The sequence below is a fragment of the Hyperolius riggenbachi genome, chromosome 10 (genome assembly GCF_040937935.1).
Source record: "Hyperolius riggenbachi isolate aHypRig1 chromosome 10, aHypRig1.pri, whole genome shotgun sequence".
In the NCBI taxonomy this organism is placed as follows: Eukaryota; Metazoa; Chordata; class Amphibia; order Anura; family Hyperoliidae; genus Hyperolius; species Hyperolius riggenbachi.
Genome location: NC_090655.1, coordinates 196965200 through 196990642, shown reverse-complemented (window position 1 = coordinate 196990642; position 25443 = coordinate 196965200). Strand labels below are relative to the sequence as shown.

The following is a 25443-nucleotide window of genomic DNA, read 5'->3' as shown; positions in this document are numbered from 1 at the left end:
ATTTTAAGTTTTTTTTTTTTTTTTTTTTGTTTTTTTTTTGTTTGTTTTTTGGGTTTGTTTTTTTTTGTTTTGTTTAAGTATGTGTATTTTTGGGGGAAACCATGCTGAATTATGTGTATTTTGTGGGAAACCACGCCATATTATGTGTTGAATTATGGCAAAGTATGTGTATTTTGGGAGAAACCACTGCCTAATTATGAGTATTTTGGGGGTAAAATGCTGCCAATTATGTGCATCTCTCAGCTAATTGCTGTCTAAGTCACTCAATGCCTGCTTTTAGTGCTGACATAGACTGTAATGTTAGTACAGCTATAGCGGCACTAGGGGAAATTTAACTTAAAACACTGCAATAGCCAGATTCTGAATTACGCCACCAGAGGGAGAGGCAGCGGAATATATGTCTTATTTCCCTACTTTGCCTAGTGCAGGTAGAGCCATTTCTCAGCTTCTACCCATGCCCAGCTGACCACCGACAACTATATGTACGCTTATCATGTTCGAATTCAGCATAGCTGTTTCGGGAACATCAGAATACTCCCAACTGCCCCTGTTCAGCACCGATCAAGTGGACAGGGCCAGGAGGAGTTCTACCTTGTGAGTCACGTTACGTTTCATGTGACTCCCATGCTTCTTCCTTCTAACCTGGAAAGTGCAATATTGGGTTTAGGATAGGCACACCTTGCCGTGGGTTATTGGGTGCTCAGCCTTGATGTAGAAGCGACATCAATCCAATACAAACGATTCAAGGTCGGCTGGCACACCAAAGTCAGTTTCCAAGCAAATTTATTGAATGCACAGCATGACAATTGTTTCGGGGCCAAGCATGGTCCCCTTCATCAGATAAGTGCAGACATACAAGTGATGCAAAAAACCAGCACATATATATACCCAACAATGATCAATCACCAGGCATCAGAGGAAGGGACCTCCCCCCTAATTACCATGCATGATTAAGCTCAATGCAAATCCATTGCATATATGTTACACTAAAATACGTATTTCATAACCTCATACCTGACTTTCATGGTAAGTCTCTCCAAATGTGATAATACGTTTCTTTCAAAGTGTCCAAAATCCGCAGCAGCTCCTGTTGTTGATGTTGCAGACTGCAAATGACAGTCTACAACTATGAAACTCGTGCTACTCGCCGCCTGAGGAGTCGGTCAGCCGTTAGGCTGATCAGGCTGTTGCCGATGGAGTCGCCATGGTAACCTGACAAGCAGGCTGCCATAGCCAGTGAGCTCACGGCGGGGCGTGGTCAAGACGTCACCTCGTTCCCTGCTCAAACCGCGCTGTCAGCGAGCGGGGAACGGGCGAATAGTGGGCGTGGCCGTGGCATACGGCGCTGCCCTCAATGGCTCTGTGGCTCTCGATTGGCTAGGGGGCGCGGACATGCGCGCAACCATCCTGCCTCCTCGTCTCAACATGGGTAACCTAGGTTACCCTAAACAACCAGGCTGCGTAGGACTTGGGCATACTCTGAATGCCAGTAACAGCTCTAGGATACATATGGTAACCCAAAGGGGAGGGCAAAGAGATAGGGAAACCGGGAAAGAGATGATTAAAGGGAAGTTTGGCAGAGGGAAGCCAGATACAGAAAGACTGAGATAGACAGGTGGGAAAAGAAAAAGGGGGGGGGGGGGAAAGGGAACAAAAGAACAGAAAGATGCCATAATAACACAACATAATAAAATAAAAACAGTGCAGCATATGATTCACGCACCAGGCGTGGATGGCTGAGTTGTCACTACATGCCACTCACCGCTCATGCCCATTAATCAAATCGGAAGACTGTGGAAAGCGAGATATACACAACAATAATATTACAAGGCATATGGAACCCAATTTTATGTTACCACCTGAAAAATGAATATGACAATCTCATCTGTCATCCAGAAAGCAAGTCAATGGATTAATTTGGTTTAGACCTTTTGGTTGTAATGTCTCCAATGTATAAATCCAATATGCTTCCCTCTGAAGGAGCAGTTTGTCTCTATCGCCCCCTCTCCTTGGTTTTTTCACCTGATCAATGACCAGTCCCCTTAGCTCACTGACTCGATGACCTCTCTCAATAAAATGCATGGCAACTGGTTTTGTGACATCAAGTGTTTTATTCTTCAATTTCGCTTCTGTGGCTATTTTGATATCACTCCTATGATGCTGAAACCTCACCTTAACCTTCCTGGCGGTAAGCCCGAACTGAGTTCGGGCTATGCCGCCGGAAGGCACCGCTCAGGCCCCGCTGGGCCGATTTGCATAATTTTTTTTTTGCTGCACGCAGCTAGCACTTTGCTAGCTGCGTGCAGTGCCCGATCGCCGCCGCTACCCGCCGATCCGCCGCAATTCCTCTCGCCGCGGCCGCCCCCCCCCCCCAGACCCCGTGCGCTGCCTGGCCAATCAGTGCCAGGCAGCGCTATGGGGCAGATCGGAGTCCCCTCTGACGTCACGACGTCGATGACGTCGGTGACGTCATCCCGCCCGTCGCCATGGCGACGGGGAAGCCCTCCAGGAGATCCCGTTCTTTCAACGGGATCTCCGGATCTCCGATCGCCGGCGGCGATCGGAGGGGCTGGGGGGATGCCGCTGAGCAGCGGCTATCATGTAGCGAGACTTTGTCTCGCTACATGAAAAAAAAAAAAAATTTAAAAAAAAAGATTTGCTGCCCCCTGGCGATTTTTTTGCAAACCGCCAGGAGGGTTAAATGCACTCGTAGTTTTACCAACATATCCCATGCCACATGGGCATTTGAGCATGTAGACACAGTACTCGGTGTTGCAGTTATAGTACTCATGCATGAAGTGTTTTTCGCCATTACAAGGATGTACAAAATATTCACCGGTGATCAAAGAGTTACATACATTACAGTTTTGGCATCGATAGCATCCTTTCTTATTGGAAAACTTAAACGGTGTACTGCAATATTTGTCATAGGGATCCGCTTGTACCAGCATATCCCTCAAGCTCCTGTTAGATCTATAGGAGAACAAAGGTTTCTCTTTAAGCAGTGGACTTAGACTCACATCTGATTTCAGTATCGATAAATTTTTTGCTACACAATTTTTGATGCATGCTGACATGGGGCTGAAGTCCTGTACAAAAGGGATACCACTCTTGTTTCCCCGTGTGGCACTGCCCATATATATCTCTCTTGCTCTTGTAATGGCGACTGTCAACACGCCTTCTGGGTACCCTCTCTCCATGAACCTTAATTTCATACACCCAAGTTCGGATTCTGCATCTTCCCCAAACGTACAAATTCTTAAGACCCTGAGGAATTGTGAGACCGGTAGTCCCTTCATCAGGTGACTCGGGTGTCCACTATTGTATTGTAACAATGTGTTGCGGTCCGTGGGTTTCCTGTATAAGGTAGTCGTAAGCCCACCCTCTGTTTTTCTCACCATAACATCAAGAAATGGTACCTCCTGGTATGAGATTTCCGGATTGAACACTATTCCCTCAAACAAAGTGTTCAAATATGCAACAAACTCTCTCAACAACTCCTGCCCGCCGCTCCATATCACAAACACGTCATCTATGAATCTAGTCCAAAAGATGACGTGTTCGCGATACAGCGGCGAACTGTACACCCTTTCCTCCTCAAGATATCCTACAAATAAATTTGCATATGCCGGGGCTGCCGAGCTGCCCATGGCAGTCCCCCGGCATTGCCTGAACCAAGTCTTTTCAAATTTGAAACAGTTTGTAGTCAGTATCAATTCCAATCCTGCTAGGATAAATTCCGTGGGTAACAAAACATTATTCGATTTTGATAAGAAATGTCCTACCGCCTCCAAACCTGCTGTATTCGGAATCGATGTGTAGAGAGACCCGATGTCCATCGTGCACAAGATCATATCCCGGGTGTTCACTGTAATCCGTTCCAGTTTGCTCAAAAAGTGGTTAGTATCCTTTAAATAAGCAGGTAAGGATTGCACAATTGGTTGTAGCTGGAAATCAATAAACTGTGCAATTGGTTGTGTAACCGAGTCCGTGCCTGAAATGATTGGGCGAAACTTAAGTGGTGTCAGTCCCTTGTGTATTTTTGGCAACCCGTATATAACGGGCCGCTGAGGAAATTCCGGAGATAGGAACTCTTTTTCGCTTTCTGTAATCCAGTTGTTATTAATGCCAAGCATGAGAAGGTCATCGAGTTGTTTCAGGATCCTCTGGGTCGGGTCATTCGCAATTTCTTGATAGCTGGTGTGATCTGAAATCTCATACCATATGAGAATCGGAAATCTCATACCAGGAGGTACCATTTCTTGATGTTATGGTGAGAAAAACAGAGGGTGGGCTTACGACTACCTTATACAGGAAACCCACGGACCGCAACACATTGTTACAATACAATAGTGGACACCCGAGTCACCTGATGAAGGGACTACCGGTCTCACAATTCCTCAGGGTCTTAAGAATTTGTACGTTTGGGGAAGATGCAGAATCCGAACTTGGGTGTATGAAATTAAGGTTCATGGAGAGAGGGTACCCAGAAGGCGTGTTGACAGTCGCCATTACAAGAGCAAGAGAGATATATATGGGCAGTGCCACACGGGGAAACAAGAGTGGTATCCCTTTTGTACAGGACTTCAGCCCCATGTCAGCATGCATCAAAAATTGTGTAGCAAAAAATTTATCGATACTGAAATCAGATGTGAGTCTAAGTCCACTGCTTAAAGAGAAACCTTTGTTCTCCTATAGATCTAACAGGAGCTTGAGGGATATGCTGGTACAAGCGGATCCCTATGACAAATATTGCAGTACACCGTTTAAGTTTTCCAATAAGAAAGGATGCTATCGATGCCAAAACTGTAATGTATGTAACTCTTTGATCACCGGTGAATATTTTGTACATCCTTGTAATGGCGAAAAACACTTCATGCATGAGTACTATAACTGCAACACCGAGTACTGTGTCTACATGCTCAAATGCCCATGTGGCATGGGATATGTTGGTAAAACTACGAGTGCATTTAAGGTGAGGTTTCAGCATCATAGGAGTGATATCAAAATAGCCACAGAAGCGAAATTGAAGAATAAAACACTTGATGTCACAAAACCAGTTGCCATGCATTTTATTGAGAGAGGTCATCGAGTCAGTGAGCTAAGGGGACTGGTCATTGATCAGGTGAAAAAACCAAGGAGAGGGGGCGATAGAGACAAACTGCTCCTTCAGAGGGAAGCATATTGGATTTATACATTGGAGACATTACAACCAAAAGGTCTAAACCAAATTAATCCATTGACTTGCTTTCTGGATGACAGATGAGATTGTCATATTCATTTTTCAGGTGGTAACATAAAATTGGGTTCCATATGCCTTGTAATATTATTGTTGTGTATATCTCGCTTTCCACAGTCTTCCGATTTGATTAATGGGCATGAGCGGTGAGTGGCATGTAGTGACAACTCAGCCATCCACGCCTGGTGCGTGAATCATATGCTGCACTGTTTTTATTTTATTATGTTGTGTTATTATGGCATCTTTCTGTTCTTTTGTTCCCTTTCCCCCCCCCCCCCCCCTTTTTCTTTTCCCACCTGTCTATCTCAGTCTTTCTGTATCTGGCTTCCCTCTGCCAAACTTCCCTTTAATCATCTCTTTCCCGGTTTCCCTATCTCTTTGCCCTCCCCTTTGGGTTACCATATGTATCCTAGAGCTGTTACTGGCATTCAGAGTATGCCCAAGTCCTACGCAGCCTGGTTGTTTAGGGTAACCTAGGTTACCCATGTTGAGACGAGGAGGCAGGATGGTTGCGCGCATGTCCGCGCCCCCTAGCCAATCGAGAGCCACAGAGCCATTGAGGGCAGCGCCGTATGCCACGGCCACGCCCACTATTCGCCCGTTCCCCGCTCGCTGACAGCGCGGTTTGAGCAGGGAACGAGGTGACGTCTTGACCACGCCCCACCGTGAGCTCACTGGCTATGGCAGCCTGCTTGTCAGGTTACCATGGCGACTCCATCGGCAACAGCCTGATCAGCCTAACGGCTGACCGACTCCTCAGGCGGCGAGTAGCACGAGTTTCATAGTTGTAGACTGTCATTTGCAGTCTGCAACATCAACAACAGGAGCTGCTGCGGATTTTGGACACTTTGAAAGAAACGTATTATCACATTTGGAGAGACTTACCATGAAAGTCAGGTATGAGGTTATGAAATACGTATTTTAGTGTAACATATATGCAATGGATTTGCATTGAGCTTAATCATGCATGGTAATTAGGGGGGAGGTCCCTTCCTCTGATGCCTGGTGATTGATCATTGTTGGGTATATATATGTGCTGGTTTTTTGCATCACTTGTATGTCTGCACTTATCTGATGAAGGGGACCATGCTTGGCCCCGAAACAATTGTCATGCTGTGCATTCAATAAATTTGCTTGGAAACTGACTTTGGTGTGCCAGCCGACCTTGAATCGTCTAACCTGGAAAGAGGAAGTATCAGTCACATGGAATGCAACATGACATGCAAGGCAATTAACTCCTCCTGACCCTGTCCGCTTGTTCGGTGCTGAACAGTGGCAGTCGTAGCGGCATCAGTATTCTGATGTTCCGAACCGGCTATGCTGAATTTAAACACTAATCAGGACAAAGGATTGTGAAACCTATAAGACATTGCATGTAAACTATACAATCTTGAATGTACAATCTTACCAAATGTTTGTGACTCGAAGGCCTACCTACAGAATTTGCTAACATTCTATTCTGTCACTTTTATTCTTTTACTACATCAATATAGTTAAATTGGACAAGATTGTACAATGAAGGTTGTATAGTATATGGCCAGCTTAACCTCCTTGCCGGTTATCCCGAGCTCAGCTCGGGGTAACCTGCGCAGGAGGATATCTCAGGCCCCGCTGGGCCGATTTGCATAATTTTTTTTTCCCTACACGCAGCTAGCACTTTGCTAGCTGCGTGTGGGTCGCGATCGCCGCCGATTCGCTGCTACCCGCCGCGCCGAGCCCCCCCCCCGCCCCAGACCCCTGCGCAGCCTGGCCTATCAGTGCCAGGCAGCGCTAAGGGGCGGATCGGAGTTCCCTCTGACGTCACGACGTCTATGACGTCGGTGACGTCATCCCGCCCGGTCGCCATGGCGACCGGGGAAGCCCTGCAGGAAATCCCGTTCTCAACGGGATTCCCTGCATACTCTGATCGCCGAAGGCGATCGGAGTGGGTGGGGGGATGCCGCCGCTTAGCGGCTATCATGTAGCGAGCCCTGGGCTCGCTACATGATTTAAAAAAAAAAAAAAGTGCGGCGCTGCCTCCTTGCCGGATTTTTTAGACCGGCAAGGAGGTTAAAATGAAAAGTAGAAATAAAAGCTTGCTAAAATAGATGCTCTGAATCGCATGTAGCTTCTAAATGCAAAGTTTTGAACAGGCCTTCAAGTGTAACTGTCAGGCATAAAATCAAAAATCAATTCGTTATTTTTATCTGGTAAACAAGTAATAAGCATGCTAACCAGGCAATCCAAAAGTTAAAATCACGATTACTTTTCTTGTTTATAAATTATTATTCCCCAGTTTACCTGACTCTTATTTGGTACGTTGCCGCACAAAGGAAGTTGCACGGCATGCTGGGTTGTCTTTTCTTTGCTTCTTTATTTCCCCTCAGACTAAACTAATGTACAGAAGCAAAAGTGGACAACCCAGCATGCCCTGCAACTTCCTTTGAGCGGCAATGTACCAAATAAGAGTCGGGTAAACTGGGGAATGATCATTTATCAGCAAGAAAATTAATAGTGATTTTAACTTTTGAATTGCCTGGTTAGCATCCTTATTACTTGTTTACCAGATAAAAATAAAGAATGGATTTTTGATTTTATGCCGGACAGTTACACTTTAAGATAATGTATCTAAGATGCTAAAACTGTCTGTATTATCAGGAACTCAGATTTGGGTATTTCCATGTATTCATGTGATGGCTCACCTCTATTGTATGAATGTGCATAGGCACACAGCATCCCTCTGCTAGCTGGAACACCACTGAAACATTCCAGCACTAATCTCTGGGATTAGAGACTGTTGATACGGTATGTGTCTGTATGTATGCTGCACTCTGTCACTAAGTCAATCTCTTTCTCTTTTTCTCTCTCCCCCCTATCGCCCTCACTCTTCTCTCTTCCCCCCTACGCTGCTTCGCTGTTGCAGTTGCTGCTGCTGACAATCCTGTTATAAAAGGCTGCTGACTTTTCAGCACATTTACCATCTTCTATCAAATCTGTACTAGCTCTCCCATCATGGATTCCGAAGTGGCGCTACAGGACCACTACTCACGGCTTATTCAACAAGTGCACCAAATCAAGGAGGATCTTGTGCACCTGAAGGACAAATATGTGAGATATCTGCTACTAACTGTCTTGCTTTGCCTTATTCACTATGAGCTTTAATTTAAGAATCCTCTCAATAGAATTAGGATGGAAATTAAAGTTAATCTTGACTCTTAAGACAGATCATTTGCCTAAAACATGATAAACAAGGGACAAAAAAGACTTGGAATATTTTTTTCTTTCTTCTTTTCTTCAACAGAGTAACCAAGCAGCTCAGGATGACCCAAAACCACTAGGAAAGTATAGGGGACTAAAAGAGACCAAAAAGCCTTCCTACTAAAAAGCAGTTAGGGTCACTGCCTGCCTAAAGGGGATGGTTAGCTAAAGGGGGCAGCTGCCTATAAAAGGCTACTGGCTACCTGTTTGCCTACCTTGTGATTTGCCTTCTTAAAACAGAAGGTACTAGCGATAATTCCAATTTAAGTGAACATCTGTGGTAACCCACAATGCACCGCTGCTGAATATGCAAATAATCTTTTCATGTCCCTGAAGCCAGAATTGTATCCAAATCTGCTGGTGTATAGCACGCCTATAGCTTTAAATCTTACAGAGCCACATCAACCCCACATGTAGACAGCCTGTTTCAGACTTTTAGTCCTCTTCGGTGCATGGCAGGGGTTGATATGGCTCTATGGGATAGGGCTTGGACCAGTACAACAGAGGGTGACCTCGAGCTGCTTGGTTACTCTGTTGTACTGGTCCAAGCCCTATCCCATTTTTTTATGTTAGCTGTATGTTGTGTTAGCAATGCTCTTCTGTTACTACAGGCTTGTGCTAGTGCATCACGAATACCCAGTTCATTAGACCACAAAGACCCAGATTACCCTATAAGCATGATAAGCTGATGCCTACTGACACCACTTTTCCCTAGTGGCATAACTACTGGAGATGTACTTTGAGCTCCCATGTGCCATTTCTATGCCCCTGTTTATGTCACTATGAACACACTTCCTGATTACCTATATGAACTTGAACAGTACAGAAAGGTTTACATATATTTTCAAAGAAGACATGTCTCTGTTATGCTGCAAATTAGCTATTCATTTTATAATGTATTTGTAAACTTTTCTGTCCTGTTCAAGTATATGTATGTGAGCAGGAAAATATACAGTGAACATTTTCCCCCAGTTTATCTTACCTATGGCTACTTCTAACCCTCTGTAGCCGTTCTAGTCCCTCGATGTCATTCTGCTCTCATCCCTGCAGCAGCGCACCTCCGTAAAAATTGCAACTGCACATGTGCCGATCACTCTGTGCTACAGAGAGTGATCGAGGAAGAGTGGAATTAATGAAGCGCAGAGCCGTCCATGCGCAGTGGCCGGTGACTGGCTGAGTCGGCCAGCGTTCCTAGGGCTACAGCTGCTGCAGGGAGCCGAGTGGAACAGGAAGAGAACAGAGCGTCTACAGGGAACAAGAAGAAGCCCCAGGTAAGTTTAAACTTTTCACTTCGCATACCCTTTAAAACGTATGATATGAGCTGCATCATTTCTCAGACTTGAGTAGTAGCTCACAGCCAAATTACTAGTTACACTTACAGAAGAGTTCCACCTTTTCACTTACTCTTTCCTATGGGTGTGGCTTTGGTAATGAGTGTTCTTCCTCTCTAAATCTAGAACACAGCATGGTGGAGACCATCACTTGTGGGAATAAAACAAAAAAAGAGACAAACGTCGGGAGCCCACTATCGTGTAGTAAGTTTGGTTAATGGTGAATAGGTGTGTAAGTATATGACATTATACTCACAAAATTGGGTTACCTCCAAGGAAGCCACTGTATAAGCAGGTGGGGAACTTGTCCTGTCCACACACACTTGATTTTACCAAAAGTACCTTGAAAAAATGTCAGTCATCAAGGGTGCCCTACTCTGAGAAATTGTGAGAACCACTGTACTAGGTCATTAATAAATAAATTTAGGAGTATTGGACCCAGCATCGTCCCCAGTGGTACTCCACCCATTTTGAATATGATCCACTGACCACAACTCTTTGCCTGCCATTAGCCAGTTCAATTTATTCATGTACAGATTTTTCTACTGTCCTCAACCTCTGCATCATACTGTTGTTGGGAATAGTATCAAAGGCTATTGCAAAGTCCAAGTATATCACATCTACAGCTTTCCCATTATTCATATTTGCATTTTAGCCAAACAAGACCTGTCCTTAGTAAACCCATGGTGATGCTGAGAAATTAGATCATTCTCTGCCAAGTCTTGTATTGCATCTTTTAGGAAACCCTTACGTTTACACATGACTGATGTTAAACTTACAGGTCTTTTCCAGGATCTGATTTTTTTTGCATTCTAAAATAATGATGGGAAAGCATAGGCTTTACTCCAGTCCCACTTGAAAGAGACCAAATAGCAATGATCCTGTGTAGTGTAGGAGCACCAAGGTCCCTCAGAGTGATCCACCATCCCTGTCAAGAACTATGAAAGTAGATATGACCTGAGCTCAACCAAAATGATGGATTAATTCCTTTTATTATGCAGTGTGCATAATGCAGACAAGCACAACATTTTGGGCCACTTGAAAGAGCCACTTAACACCCAAAGATGTAAATCATCTGCCCCCCCCCCTACTTGCCTTATCTGCTTTGATTTTATTTAGTTTTGCCTGCACTCCTTTCTGCGTTAAGTATTTAATATTTAAATTGGAAGACTGGAGTCCCTTCCGCATCTGTAATATGCAACGATGATTGTGAAGACAGAATATTAGCAAGCATTCAATAGCTCTTTGGTCATCCACGATTGAGTTCCGTACTGCATCTTTTACACAGTCCACTTTTCGTTGTTTTTTTTATACTTGTAAAACTTCTTTGGATTTGATTTGATGTCCCTATTGATTTAATTTTCAGCTTCCATCTTTTCCAGCCAATTTTTTTTTTTACAGTTTTTATTGCACTCCTTATAGTTTAATTCAATTTTTTTTAAAGCGACACTGAAGCGAAAAAAAATATGATCAATTGAATTGGTTGTGTAATACGGATAATTACTAGAATTTTAGTAGTAAAGAAAATATTCTAATATTTTTATTTTCAGTCATATAGTGTTTTTTATAACATTGCATCATTCTCTAATATATGCAGTTTAGACACTACTCAGCATTCTAAATGGGTTCAAAAGTTCACTAGCCTGCTCTGTAAAATCTTCCCTGCAGAGGGAAAAAAGATACATTGTCTTTTTTAAAGCTTATTATCTCAAGGGTCTGTGTGACTTTGAAAGTCGTGGAGCTCAATGGCTAATTTGCATAGATAACTGGAGTTTCTTAGCTCTTGCTTTACTGGAAACAATATAAGAATTGTGTCTCTGCTGCTAATGTTTTTCTTCTTACTGTATTACACACACAAATCATTATATCATAATTTTTTTTCTCGCTTCAGTGTCTCTTTAAAGAGAACCCAAGGTGGTTTCTAAGAATGAAATCAGCACACAGAGGCTGGGTCTTCTTATATTGCCCAGCCTCTGTTGCTATCCCAATCCCCCCTAAGTTCCCCCTGTGCTCTGCTATGCTTTCATAAACCACAGCCGCGCTGTCGACACGCAGCGGGCTGTGCTTACCTAACTAGTGTCACTCTCGCCGCTCCTCCCGCCTCCTGCATAGCTCCGGTCCGCGCCCGCATCCCTTCTCTCCAATCAGCGGGGAGAGAAGGGACGCGGTCGGGGACCGGAGCTATGCAGGAGGCAGGGGGAGCGGCGAGACTGACACTACATAGGTAAACAGCCCGCTGCGACACACTGCGTGTCGACAGCGTGCCTGTGATTTATGGGTGCATAGCAGAGCCCAGGGGTAACTTAGGGGGGATTGAGAAAGCAACAGAGGCTGGGCTGTATAGGCAGACCCAGCCTCGGTGTGCTGATTTCATTCTAAGAACCCCACCTCGGGTTCTCTTTAAGCGCTGGCAATTTTCAAAATTGTTCTAAAAGTGCTTGTGCAATGATTTCCTATGGGGGTGTTCATATGAGTGCTCCGTTTTCTATTGAATCACAAACGCGGCTCCTGTACCATTTTCTGAGCATTTGTGTTCAGTAGTAAGTATAAGGAGATCGCAAAGTGCTTGAAAAGGCCCTTTGAATTTGGATTTCCCGAGCGCTTTAATGAATAAATACATTGTATTTATTCATTTCTGGGTACAAGAATTCACTTCCTGACTGACATCAAGAAGTGTCAAAATTAATCGCTCAGCAAAAGCACTTACAAAAGCGCAATTCTAAGCGCAAAGTGCTTTTAAAATCGCTCAACAAATCGATCAGCGATTGCGCTATCGGTTTGTAATGTGAACAAAGCCTTCCTGTTCATTTTCTTACCCCTTGTTTGAAACGTCGTCTGTTGCTCCCCTTCTGACTACTACAGAATCTCCATGAAATCTTCCAACACTCCCACACCACCACCCTGGGGGAAAATTGAAAGATGTTTTTTGCTGGGGCTCCCTATACTACTAGGAACCACACTAAAAGCATATTTGAATTAGCTGCGGGGGTTTCCTATTGGTCTATGAACTGACCAGAGAGAATCTATCTAAGCATCCATCTGTCCAAACCATGGAACTTCAGTCCTTTTTTCTCCATTAAAAGTTAGTCCCAAATATTTTTGTAATCTATTGAATTTTACCCTCTCACTTTTGCCATTTTGTTTATTTTAGTTATAGCTCTTGCAATTTATGAGATTAATTAATACTGTGTTGTGAGTTCTTATGCTTTAGCTATTGCAATGTACAACTGCAACATAGCAGAAATGCAACACACGTTACTGCTGCGGTGCAACCATACAGTGAAGCATACAGAAAGTGTGACTCACTGTCACTGTAAACGCACACGTTACCAGGTTAACACACAGCATACGGTTTGTTGCTGCGTAAGACGCCACCACCTGTTGGGGCAGGACTAAAGTATGTGCAGCAAACCAGCTTATCTTGGTCTCTCCAGCATCTCCAACAGACTATTATTATTATTATTATTGATTTTTTAACTACTTTACCACCACCAGATAGAGTATGTTTACACAAATATAAATAAATAATAAATACTTGGTTCTGTTTCTATTTTTAGAACACACTAACTCTGTATCTCCGTCTTGTGGCCAAAAAGTAAAACCACATCCAAATACCCTATTATACACCTTCCTATAGAAAAATGAAATACATTTTCATTATTTTTAAAAACCCTTGGAGGTCAAGTGGTTAAAGTACCAACATATTCAGTGGTGCTGTACAAAGTAAGAAACAAACATGGGGTACAAAATAATACAGACAATAATATACACCAATACACAAAATACAGTGTTGGAACAAAATACAGAATAAGTACAAAGTACAGAATCGGTAATAGCAGTGAAAGAATTAATATGAATAAATGTGTAACAAAATCAAAAACACAAAGGGCGAGAGAGACTAGGCATCATCTCAGTGGCTCTGCTTCTGATATCAGAGACCTGGGTTCAAATCTCAGCCCTTCCTATTCAGTAAGCCTGCATTTATTCAGTAGGAGTTCTTAGGTAAGACTCCCTAAGGCCTGGAACCCACTACAAAACACTATCGCTAATCGCAATCACTAGCGTTTTGTGTTAGCGTTTTGTAAGTGATTTCATGAGCGTTTTTGGTAGCGATTTTAAAAAGTATAAGGTTTTTGCCAACGATTGTGTAGCGATTAGCGTTTTTAATTCTGATTGGTCCTTTCAATTAATTTTAATTTTTTTACAGTGTGCAGTAACTTCAAAACGCTAGCAAAATCGCTCTGTGTAGGTTTTGATGAGCGATTATGCCAGCGTTTATATACTTTACATTGCAGAAACGCTAACGCTAAACACAAACGCTAAACGCTAAAAATGCTGAATGTTTTGCGTTTTGGTTATCGCAATCGCTCCAGTGGAATTTGGCCCATCCATTAACATTAGCTGAGCGTTTAGGGAAATCGCTAGCGGTTTGAATCGCTCTAGTGGGTTCCAGGCCTAACACTGTTACTGCCTACTGAGTGCGCTCTAGTGGCTGCCTCAAAACGCTTTTGAGTCTGACAGGAAAAAATAACCATACAAATATTGACATTATTATTATCACATTCAAGGTGTGAGGAGCAGGTCTGTGCCATCTGCTCATCCATTCTGAATTTCTGTTCCAGAGTATTAGTGCTAAGGGAACTTTTCCGATCGAATATGAAAATATTTTGTCACTGGGTATCTGAGACAGTATACTCAATTTTGTCCTCCCATCTTTTTTTTTTCGGAAGGGAAGCTTATGTAAACGTTTCTGTGATCCTAGAATGTGGCTGATAACATTTTGTAAATGTTTTATTTATCTATTTTTACATTTTATATAGTGCAGACTTCTGAAGCACAATAAACTACCCAATACATTGTCCAAAAGCTTTCATAAAAATGATTTGTTCATATATGCTTGCAACTCCTGTTTCCTATTTTTGATTCTCATCAAAGTGCAAAGATAAGAGACTCTTTATATCCTTCTGGATGTGCATATTACATCAAAAAGGTTGATTTGTCAGAGTTGGCTGTTATTTTATTGTTGTGTTTTTGTTTGTTTTTGAATCTTCTCACAGCCATACACATTTCATTTTTACAATTTCCTATCCTTCCAGGTAGAGGCCCATGGGATACCACATTTTGACGTACCTGGAGGGAGTGCATCCATTGGCTCAGCCAACTGGTTGGAATTAGCTATGGAGGAACGTTTGTTGGCCAACATCTCTGCTTACATAAATTTGGAGAAAAGGTTAATGCAAGTGATAACTGATCAGGCTGAAAGTCTTATACATGAAGAAAGTGAGCTGCACGGCGGTCTTCTGAACCTGCTGGAAAATGTAACAGCCTTGAGGACACAACTAGAGTATCTTGGGGCCACCATGGGCCTGACAAGTGAGTCTCTGAATGGCACTGATGATGTGGATAATGGATCAGGAGGCCTCTTTGAAATGAAGGTTAGGGGATACCATGTCTTGGCTGAGCTATCTGTGTGGGCCCTGAGGAGTGTCAGGGACTTAAGGAAGTTAAAGAATGAGCAGAAGAACTTGGCCAGCAAGACAGAGTCCTCCACAACCGAGTCCTCCGCTGAAGAGAATGGTGAATGATTGACACGGAAAAGCAGAGAGGAGGAGATAAAGAGGGATATTACTAATGTACAAAATGTAAAGATTACCTTACCTTACTAAATAACATCATATTGAAAGAAGAGAACAAAAAACAGGATCTTCATTCATGAAGGTTTTGGGGAAATGATATGCTTTAAAAGATAAATGACAAGCATTCCCTGCAAAATGCTGTATTTTTTTTCTGTGTGTGTATGGAAATACTGCACATTTTACATGTGCAGTAAATGGAAATAGGCCATTAATATCTGTAAAATACAAATAAAACTGCAATAAAATGTACATCAAGACAATAATGGTTTCAAAAATGCAATACTGTTGTTATCAAAAACAAAACAGGTCCTAAGGAGTATTGTGTATCCCCTGGTCGCTTCTTCAGAGGTACACATCCATACATAATGTAACTCAAGCTCTGAATCAATGTTGGTTGATGGATGCATGTGCTGTTTATGTAGCTATAACCACCAGTTCAGTCAAATGTTATTATTTCTCCTCAGACACTTATACTATGAACTGATCCATAGATTTTTGTCTTACTAAGTACTGTTGGAACTCCAAACAGTGCATGTGGACACTTCAGGACACGTGATTGCTTATCACTTGGGCAGGTTGATTAGTCAAAGGGTACATTTCAGTTACATTGCAGAATACAGGTAGGTCACATTGCAAAATACAGTTAACGAATGAGATGGGGACTGTAGGTTTGTCCTTAACCTGTATCTGTCCATAAGTAGAAACACTGTACCATCTCTGTCCATTTGTACCTCCTCTATGCCCCCCTGTGTTTGAAGAAACATGTGTGCTATAAATGGGGCAGTGTCCATTGCTGTTCACTCACTTTATTTGTGCGTTATGCAACACCAAGTGTGTGAATCCAGTCATAAAGTGATATGCTAGTCAAAAAATTGGCACCATTGTCTTGCTAGATCCCTATGTTTTTCTTTTTAGGAGATAAGCCCAACAATGTTGTTTTTTTGCTAAACATAAACGTATCCAACAAATTATAGCATCGGCCAAGACGCACATTGCAGCCTTCTGACAAAAACTGACTTTACGCTTTAAACTAACAATTTATAGATTAAATATGACAATTTGGCATCCATGGATCAACAAGACTGGGAACTAGCATTGATGTTCCCCAAACATATTCATTTGAATGTTCAATAAAAGTAGAACAAAAAAAACTGGTTCCTCAAACTGGGTGGACAGCAGAGCAGGATCATCCACCAGGCAACCTAGGCAGATGCTTGGGGGCTAGTGGGGCCCACCTGCCACCTTATTTGATCTCTCTTCACATCAGCTTACCAAAAACACCACAAGGGAGCCCCAAATCAACTACCTTGCCTTGAGCCCCATTACATCTTAATCCATTTTTGGTGGACAGCAGTCCTGCATAGAAGCCCCCAAGTGAGGTGGTAAGAGGGACAAGTGCAGATCAACAATGAAATACGATCTCTCCCTTCCTAACATTGAGTTTTTGTAGTAGCTGCACATATTTTGCCCATTTTCTATCACAAGAGATCCATACATTGTTTTATCCTTGATTACAGTTTAATTATTTTGTAAAAGGTGAGCTATATTGGACTACTATTATATTATGCTCTTTCATGCGGAATGTTTTTTTTCTTCTCTTGTACCCCAGTACTAGTGCTTTGATTTAACCACTACAAAAGTCTCTGATGAGCTAAAATCGATAAATTGCTTTTTAAACTACAAATTGATCTGCTCTTGATCTTCGGGCTTTTCAGGTCTGAGAATGTATCAATATTTGATTAGGCTGGTGGTTATAGCTAAATAACGATGATAAGCATCTCTCAATTACATTTTATTGAGAGTTATATTGCAGATGTATTTATGCCTCGGAAATAGCAGCACTGGGCCAAAAAATGTTCCCCAGGCAGCAGCTGTTTATTGCATAGCATGAGTAGCAGCTCAGAATGCTTTTCTATTTTGATGACACTGCATTAGTGGAACAATTACTGTCCTGCTGTTTTAGCTACATTGTTATTGATGTTATATATGTATTTTAAATGAAGTAGTGTTCCATGCACTCACTGTAGTTATGCCAGTTGTTAAAAAATGGTTATTCAAGGCTGTTCAGGTGGAAGACACCACTCTTAAAGTGAACCTAAAATGGGGACGGGGGAGTTATATTTTTGTTTTACTGGCGCGTCTTTTAGCCCCCATAGTCTTTCAGCTCCCTCGGGGTCCTCCAGGGGGCTTTTGTTGTGCAGCTGTCGGCCCAATTAAAGTCCTCTACTGCTCATGTGCGTCCCCATCTGCACGCTTCCTTGATCACTCTCCCGTGACAGGGAGCTTTCTGCACAAGCGTAGTAGCAAGAGTTTACAAACTGCAAGTGCACAGAATGCTCCTGTGACGGGAGCCTGATTTGAGGAGGCACATGGCCAGGACAGTGCATGTGCCACACTGCATGGCTCAGCCAGCTGCTGACTTTAATATGACTGACAGCAGCTTAACGGAGGGGACCTGGAGGACCTCAATTCAGATGTATGATTAGGGGGCTGGAAGAACCTCCAAGTAAGTTAAAGACTACTTTCTCTACCATCTCAGTTACACTTTCATTTTTAAATAAATTATAACAGTCAGTGATCCCAAAAACTCAATATATTCTATCCACAAAGGATTTAAACCAAGCCAGTATTTTGAGACTTCTGAGAGGGTCTCTTTAGCAAAACAATAATTCAAAGAAATGCACCTTCAGGTACTTGCAGAGTAATGTACATATTTCCAGAACTACCCATATGCACATTAACACATATTTCTTTGAATTATTGCATTGATGAAGAAATCCCCAGGTCAGTGGTCTTGAAATGTTTTCTTTGAACTTTTGTGTATATAATAAACTGAGTTTGGGTGTGCTGGCTGTATACACGTATTTTAATCATAATAAGTAAAGATTACCATATTTTTTGGACTATAAGACGCACCTAAGTTTTACAGGACAAAAACCAGAGGAAAAAATATATACTAAAACCTGGTGCATCCATGGTGAAGGGGCATCTTGTGGGTTATGCCCCCTTTGTACCTCGTGCCCCTTGTACCTCTTGTGTCTTCCGCTGTCCTCCTGTGTCCCCCGTGTGTCTGCCTCTGTCCTCCTTGTGTCCTCCTCTATGCCCCTTTGTGTCCCTCATTTGTACCCCTGTGTCCTTCTTGTGTCCTCCTCTACACCCCTTTGTGCCCTCCATTTGTACCCCTGTGTCCTTCTTGTTTCCTCCTCTATGCCCCTTTGTGTTCCTCATTTGTACCCATGTGTCCTTCTTGTGTCCTCCTCTACACCCCTTCGTGCCCTCCATTTGTACCCCTGTGTCCTTCTTGTGTCCTCCTCTTCACCCCTTTGTGTCCCTCATTTGTACCCATGTGTCTTTCTTGTGTCCTCCTCTACACCCCTTTGTGCCCTCCATTTGTACCCCTGTGTCCTTCTTGTGTCCTCCTCTATGCCCCTTTGTGTCCCTCATTTGTACCCATGTGTCCTTCTTGTGTCCTCCTCTACACCCCTTTGTGCCCTCCATTTGTACCCCTGTGTCCTTCTTGTGTCCTCCTCTATGCCCCTTTGTGTCCCTCATTTGTAACCATGTGTCCTTCTTGTGTCCTCCTCTACACCCCTTTGTGCCCTCCATTTGTACCCCTGTGTTCTTTTTGTGTCCTCCTCTATGCCCCTGTGTCCCTCATTTGTACCCCTCTGTCCTCCTTCTGTCCTCCTCTATGCCCCTTTTGTGTCCTCCATTTGTACCCGTGTCCTTCTTGTGTCCTCCTCTATGCCCCTTTGTGTCCTTCTTGTGTCCTCCTCTACACCCCTTTGTGTCCTCCTCTGCATGGACACAGTACAGGGAGTCCCCGACATTGCATCAGGTTAGAGGCTCGTATTGGCAGGTGTTCACAAGTCAGGAACTCCCTGCATTAGGACTATGACGCAGTGATTTTTTTCCCCCACTATGGGGGAGAAAAAGTGAGTCTTCTAGTCCAAAAAATACAGTATATATGTGTGACCCATTTCTAATTACTGTGTGTGTAAAATGTAATGTATAATTATTTGCACAAATAAGTAGTGCTTTGGCCGGGAACGCTAGTTAATTCACTGTAAGAAAGTGTGTATAGGGGTGTTTGCTGACTATTATTTTACTTTCTCAGACACTTTCTACTCCAAAAGACATGAGATAACAGTAACTCATTCTATCCATTTTTATCGGCATAAGATGAGCATCTTATGGTTGTAGATTCCCCTAGGCACTGCTGCTTAAAGTGGACCTAAACTCAGAGCTTCCTCTCTGCTCTAAAATATAAGAAACCATATAATATCCTTTAAGGAAAAACATTTCCTATTTACAGCTTATAGAACTGCTACTGACGTTCTGCAGAGTGGTTACATCCTGGGAGCACAGAAAGGGTTAACCTACTGTGTTTACATATTAGCTCAGAATTCAGCAGAGTGGGCAGACAGCTGACAGTTCAAATTACACCAACTGATTACTTGCTGAGAAGGAAGAATTAGACAGGCTGTTCTCTATAAACACACAGAGGGGATTTCTCTGTGTTTTCCTGGTCTCCTGTGCAAGCGTTCAGGCCCACTTTAAGGGAAAAGAGACAAAAGATCCTACCGGACCACTGTGGTTTCCCACTTTCCCTCTCTGAGTATCACCATACGGGAGCTGGGATGCTGAAGCTGCCTGTTTATAAAACAGGCTATATTATAAATGCCCGCGTCAGCATGTAAAACATGCATGTTTGTAAGTATCCGAACATCGAGATCTCTGCTCAGATATTGAAGCCTAAAACTTCAAGAAAAACAAAAAAAGATTGAAAAAGAAAAAAAAATAACCATGTACACTTCCCATCCCTTATCGTTGTTTGTCTACAGCTACATGACAGGTACTCTTAAAGTCTTTAAACAGATTTGACCACATAAAGATTTTGAAGTCAAATCCTTATTCTTCTAATCTACCCTACACATAACAGCAACTAACATTTAATACAGAATAACAGTTATAATATTTATTTTATTTATTATATTTAAGTTATTTATAATTGACCAATAACTTGTAAAGACAGAAACATAGGCATGGCTATGGCACATACAGTTTTCTAAATGTTCAAACTGCCCTGTAAGAAGCAAGTAGTGAAAAGAACAAGCATCCAGTGGAAAATGAATACATTACTCTAAAATTCCATCTTGCACACTTGTTTCAAATCAGTGGAGACTGTGGGTATAGGAAATAATTTCCCTCCTTTTAAGGCCTAGATCACACTACAAATCGCAGTCGCTAAGCGCTTTTGTGAGCAATTTTCTTAAACGATTCCTGGCATTTTTAGAGCGATTTGCGTTTTTTTTTAAGCAATTTTGTATGCATTTTAGCGATTTTGTGTGTGCAGACGAACAGGTAGTGCACTCTTTGACCCGAAACTAAATGGCTTTTAAAGTAAATTTGCCTGAAAAACGCTCACAAAATCACTGTACAAAAAACATTTGATTTGTGATTTTTTTTTTTTCTCTATACCTTGCATTGAAGCGCAATCACCCAGAGCACACTCACGTAGGATTTCATTACCCAAGCGCTTTTAAAGCGCTTTTAGAAAGGCTAGCAATTAATTTTTTTTTAAAAAAACCTTAACGCACATAGGGCTTGATTCACTAAGCCGCACTAGCGTTTTTGCACGTGTTTTCATGCGCAATTGCGCATTTCCGTGAGCAATCGTGAATTTTTGCGCACAATTGTGAAAATTTGCGATTGCGCGCAAAAACGGTAGCGCGCCCTTGAAACTAGTTATCACGGTTTAGTGAATCAAGCCCTTAGTGTGAACCAGCCCTAAAATAGCTAAGTTTTCACACCCTGAAATGAAGACATACTCAACAAAATAATTTTGTCCATCTGTATGTGCAAAATAGAACTTAAAGCAGCTAAGAGAAAGCTATATTAGCAACATATCAGAAAAATAAATAAAAGTCCAGAATAACTAAAGTATCACCTCCCCTGTGTCAGTACTTTGTGGAAACACAGTTAGCTGGAATACATTTCTTGTGTCTGTTTTGACAACTCTCTACCAGATTTGCACATCTAGGGCCTGATTCACAAAGCGGTGCAAGCACTTTACATGCCTGTGAAAAGCCCTTTATCACTCCTAAACTTAGTTTAGGTGTGATGTGAATAAACTCGCGCGAAGCTCCCGCGCGCAAAGTTTTGCTCACGCGCGCGCAACACACCGCGCTTCGCGTGCAGTGCCCATTAAGCCCTATGGGACTTTGCGCGTACGCGTTTGCGCGCGCAAAACTTTGCGCGAGTTAGAGCACAAAGCGGTGATAACTTTGCTAGTGCAAAGGTTATCACGCCTAAAGTCTTTTAGGCGTGATAACTGAGTTATCACCGCTTTGTGAATCAGGCCCCTAGACTGTGCTCATATCCCATTCTTCTATACAGAACTGTTTGATATTGGATAAACTGGAAAGTGACTGCTAGAGGATTACAATTTTCTAGAATCTAATGGACGGTTAACCTCTTGAGTCCCAGAGGTTTATAGCCCCTTAAGAACCAGGATATTTTTTTACAATTTGGCACTTCACAACTTGTGAAGAACTTAATGGTCTATTGCTTGGTCATACAACTTAGCACCCAAATTAATTTTACCTGTTTTTCTTCTCACACATAGAGATTTCTTTTGGAGGTATTTGATTGCTGCTGCTGCTATTTTTTTTATATTAATAAAAAAAAAAAGAAATTTAATTGGCTTACCCCTAAATTTGCACTAGACTAAGATACATACACTTCACGATTTATACAGAGACATATGACTATGAAAGGGCTTATACTGTGAGCCCCTCCAAGGGACAGTTAATGACAAGACAATACTATATACTCTGTACAGCTCTGCGTAAGCCGTAAGATATCAGTGCTATATTAATACTTTTTGAATACATAAATAAAATAAACATTATGTAAAATAAACAGCCTGCAAGCGCCGATCGCTTGCTGGCAGACTGATGGCTGGGGTCCCCAGCGCACTGTGACAGGGGAGCGTGCTCGTGCAAGCTCCCATCAAACCTCGTTCCTCGTGAGAAGACGCATATATGCGTCGCAGAGGAACGAGAGAGCTGCTGTCCTGCCACCATTTTGCGTTAAGCGGTCAGGAAGCAGATAAAGCCTGGTACACACTTTTAATTATGATTGGACAATCACTGACCAATTTTACCTCCTCCATTTAGTATGAGGGTCAAAGGATATTGAATACTATGAGCAGATTGTGTAGATAAACCCTCATACTACATGGAGGTGGTAAAATTGGTCAGTGATTGGCCAATCATCATTGAAAGTGTGTACCAGACTTAAGCCTGGGCAATTATTTAATATACCCACAGTAAGTAGTTGGTGAAGTCAGTATAAGGATCACAGCTTTAAAATGTGCATGTTCAAAAGGCAATAAATATTGACAGCTTTCACATTACAACAAAATCTGAAAAGTTTATTTCAAATGCCATTTTGCCTATCATGCTTTGTTACACGTAGAATGGCTGTAATGGTTCATTCATAAAGAGGTTTGGGCTGTGACTTGCTAAAATTGCCTCTATGCATGATAAATAAATAATGACAGCAATCCAACAGGTTTTTAGATCTGGTTATTTAAATTGCATTACAGGTGAACTTATTTCATTGAATGAAAAAAATCAAGCTTTAAAATGACGAGTTACAGTTAGATCTTTGTTGTTTCCTATGTTCCTTCCATCAAATTCCATTTCTTTTTGGTTTCCTTCAAACTGCTTTTCTGGTGCTGTGGCAACATCCTCCATGATGCTCCAACTGTCCTGCTGTACTTTTTTTCACCCTTTTCTTCACTGCTTTCTTCCTTGCCTGCATTTTTCCGTTTTCCTTTCTCCTCCTCCTTTTTCATCCCACTCTTTTTTTTTTCCCCCCTACAAGCTTGCATCAACCTGAATCTGAGGTCCAAACTCCTTTTCTAGCAGGCTTTTTATTTTCCAGTTTTTACTTAAATAACAAAAAAAAATGTTTTGAGCAAAATCATCTTGATTTTATGGAGAGTTTTGTAATTTCCTAAGGGGTTTTATTTTCAAGGGGTTGGCTTTTTCAAATAGACAAATGAGTGCTGGCAGCATAGGGGTGCTCAGGCCAGACACTGCACACTGCATAAGATTGATCTGCATGGTCCCAGAAGGAAGCCTCTTCTAAAGATAATTGACAAAAAAAAAAACCGCAAATAGTTTTCTGAAGGCAAGCAGACTAAGGACATGATTACTGGAACCATGTCCTGTGGGGATGGGACCAAGATAAACTTATTTGGTTCAGACTGTGTCTAGCATGTTTGGCAGCAACAAACAAAGAAGTACAAAGAAAATGGTGGTGGGAGTGTAGTGTTTTTGGTCTGTAAGAGTGCTGTTGGCACTGGGACGCTACAGTTCATTGAGGAAACCTTGAATGCTAACATGTACTGTGAAATGCTGAAGTAGAGCATGATCCCCCTACCTTCGGAAACTGGGCAGCAGGGCAGTATTTCACCCAGCTCACTCCATCTTCCAGCGCATGCCTTCAGGAGTAAGATTCCGGTCAATCGCTACCAAAACCTCTAGACACAGGAACAGCTTTTTTCCTTAAGCGGTAGCCATGCTTAATGCTGAACCACGTTAGAGCTGCTAAGACTGAAAGTAATCAGCACAGAACTAAACATAAACAATTCTCACATTGCTTACTGCCACTATACTTATAATGTCCTTAACTTGTAATATTCACACTGTCTGTCCTTGTATTGTTTTTGTTTGTGTTTGTTAAGCAACTGCCAAGACAAATTCCTTGTGGGTGCAAACTTACTTGGCAAAAATAAATTGATTCTGATTCTGATGATAATTACCCCAAACACTCCTCCAAGATGGGCACTGCCTTGCTAAAGAAACTAAGGGCAAAGGTGCTGGACTGGCCAAGCATGCCTCGATACCTAAACTCTATTGAGCCTATCTGGGGCATCCTCAAATGCAGGGCTGTGGAGTCGGTACAAAAATCATGCAACTCTGACTCCTCAGTTTATTATTCCGTCAAAATGCGACACCTCGACCTGACTCCTCTAATTTGCATACATCAATCTTGTTGATTGAATGTATGTAACATAAAAGGCATTTCATCACTGCCAAAGCTTAGGAATTTTAAAGCTATATTAACCACTTCACCCCAAAGTGTTTTTTACCCTAATGGACAAGAGCGATTTTCACCTTTCAGTGCTCATCCCTTTCATTTGCCAATAGCTTAATCACTACTAATCAAAATGAAATGATCTATATCTTGTTTTTTTACCACCAATTAGGCTTTTTGGGGTATTGTTTTCAATAATTACTTTATTTTCTATGCATTTTAAAGAGAAAAACAAGGTAAAAATGAAAAAATACACTTTCTCCAATTTCATCCTCTATATTTTTAATATAAACACTGCTACTGTGCAAAAAACCCACACATTTTATTTGCCTATTTGTCCGGGTTATCACAAGATTTTAATTATGTCCCTAGTACAAAGTATAGTGACAATATAGTATTATAGCAGCATAGGGGGCGATATACAGGCTGGGAACCGTTCGCCGCCTCTGCTACCCGGTCTGCGCCTGGCAGTCCTGTTGATCTATTTGGCTGCAGTAGTGTCTGAATCACACCAGCTAATCTTGTCAGATTTGACACAAAAGTCAAACACCTGATTTTCATATGATTGTTCAAGATCTATGGCTAAAAGTATTAGAGGCAAAGAATCAGCAGGACAACTGGTATTATTTAAAAGGAAATAAATATGACAGCCTCCACATCCCTCTCACTACAGTTGTCATTTAAACCCAAATTTTAAGTTTTGGATAAAGGAGGAAAGACTTGTAACATTTTGCCTGGTTTTGATTCCTGAGTCCCACTGAAAAGACTTCCCTTTGTTTTCTGTGGTGTAATTGACAATAGCAGAGATGAAATCTAATATGGATAGACAACCAATATACAGTGCACACTTCTTCTTAGTCATCTGGAGAAACATTAGAACTTCTGACAG

At 42.1% G+C, this 25443-nt stretch overlaps 1 protein-coding gene across 1 annotated transcript; it reads left to right on the top strand.

Annotated features, from left to right (window-relative positions):
- The first annotated feature begins 8016 nt into the window (after positions 1-8016).
- On the top strand, positions 8017-23018 carry CNTF (ciliary neurotrophic factor). The gene is made up of 3 exons (XM_068255579.1): positions 8017-8023; positions 8221-8326; positions 14904-23018. The coding sequence occupies exons 2-3, from the start codon at positions 8231-8233 to the stop codon at positions 15390-15392; spliced, it is 585 nt and encodes a 194-aa protein (XP_068111680.1). The 5' UTR covers positions 8017-8023; positions 8221-8230; the 3' UTR covers positions 15393-23018.
- The last annotated feature ends 2425 nt before the right edge of the window (positions 23019-25443 follow it).

Coding starts and splice junctions, on each gene's coding strand:
- CNTF (XM_068255579.1), top strand. CDS start 8,231: ATGGATTCCGAAGTGGCGCTACAGGACCACTACTCACGGCTTATTCAA. Junction 8,327..14,903: donor TGCACCTGAAGGACAAATAT/GTGAGATATCTG, acceptor CTATCCTTCCAG/GTAGAGGCCCATGGGATACC.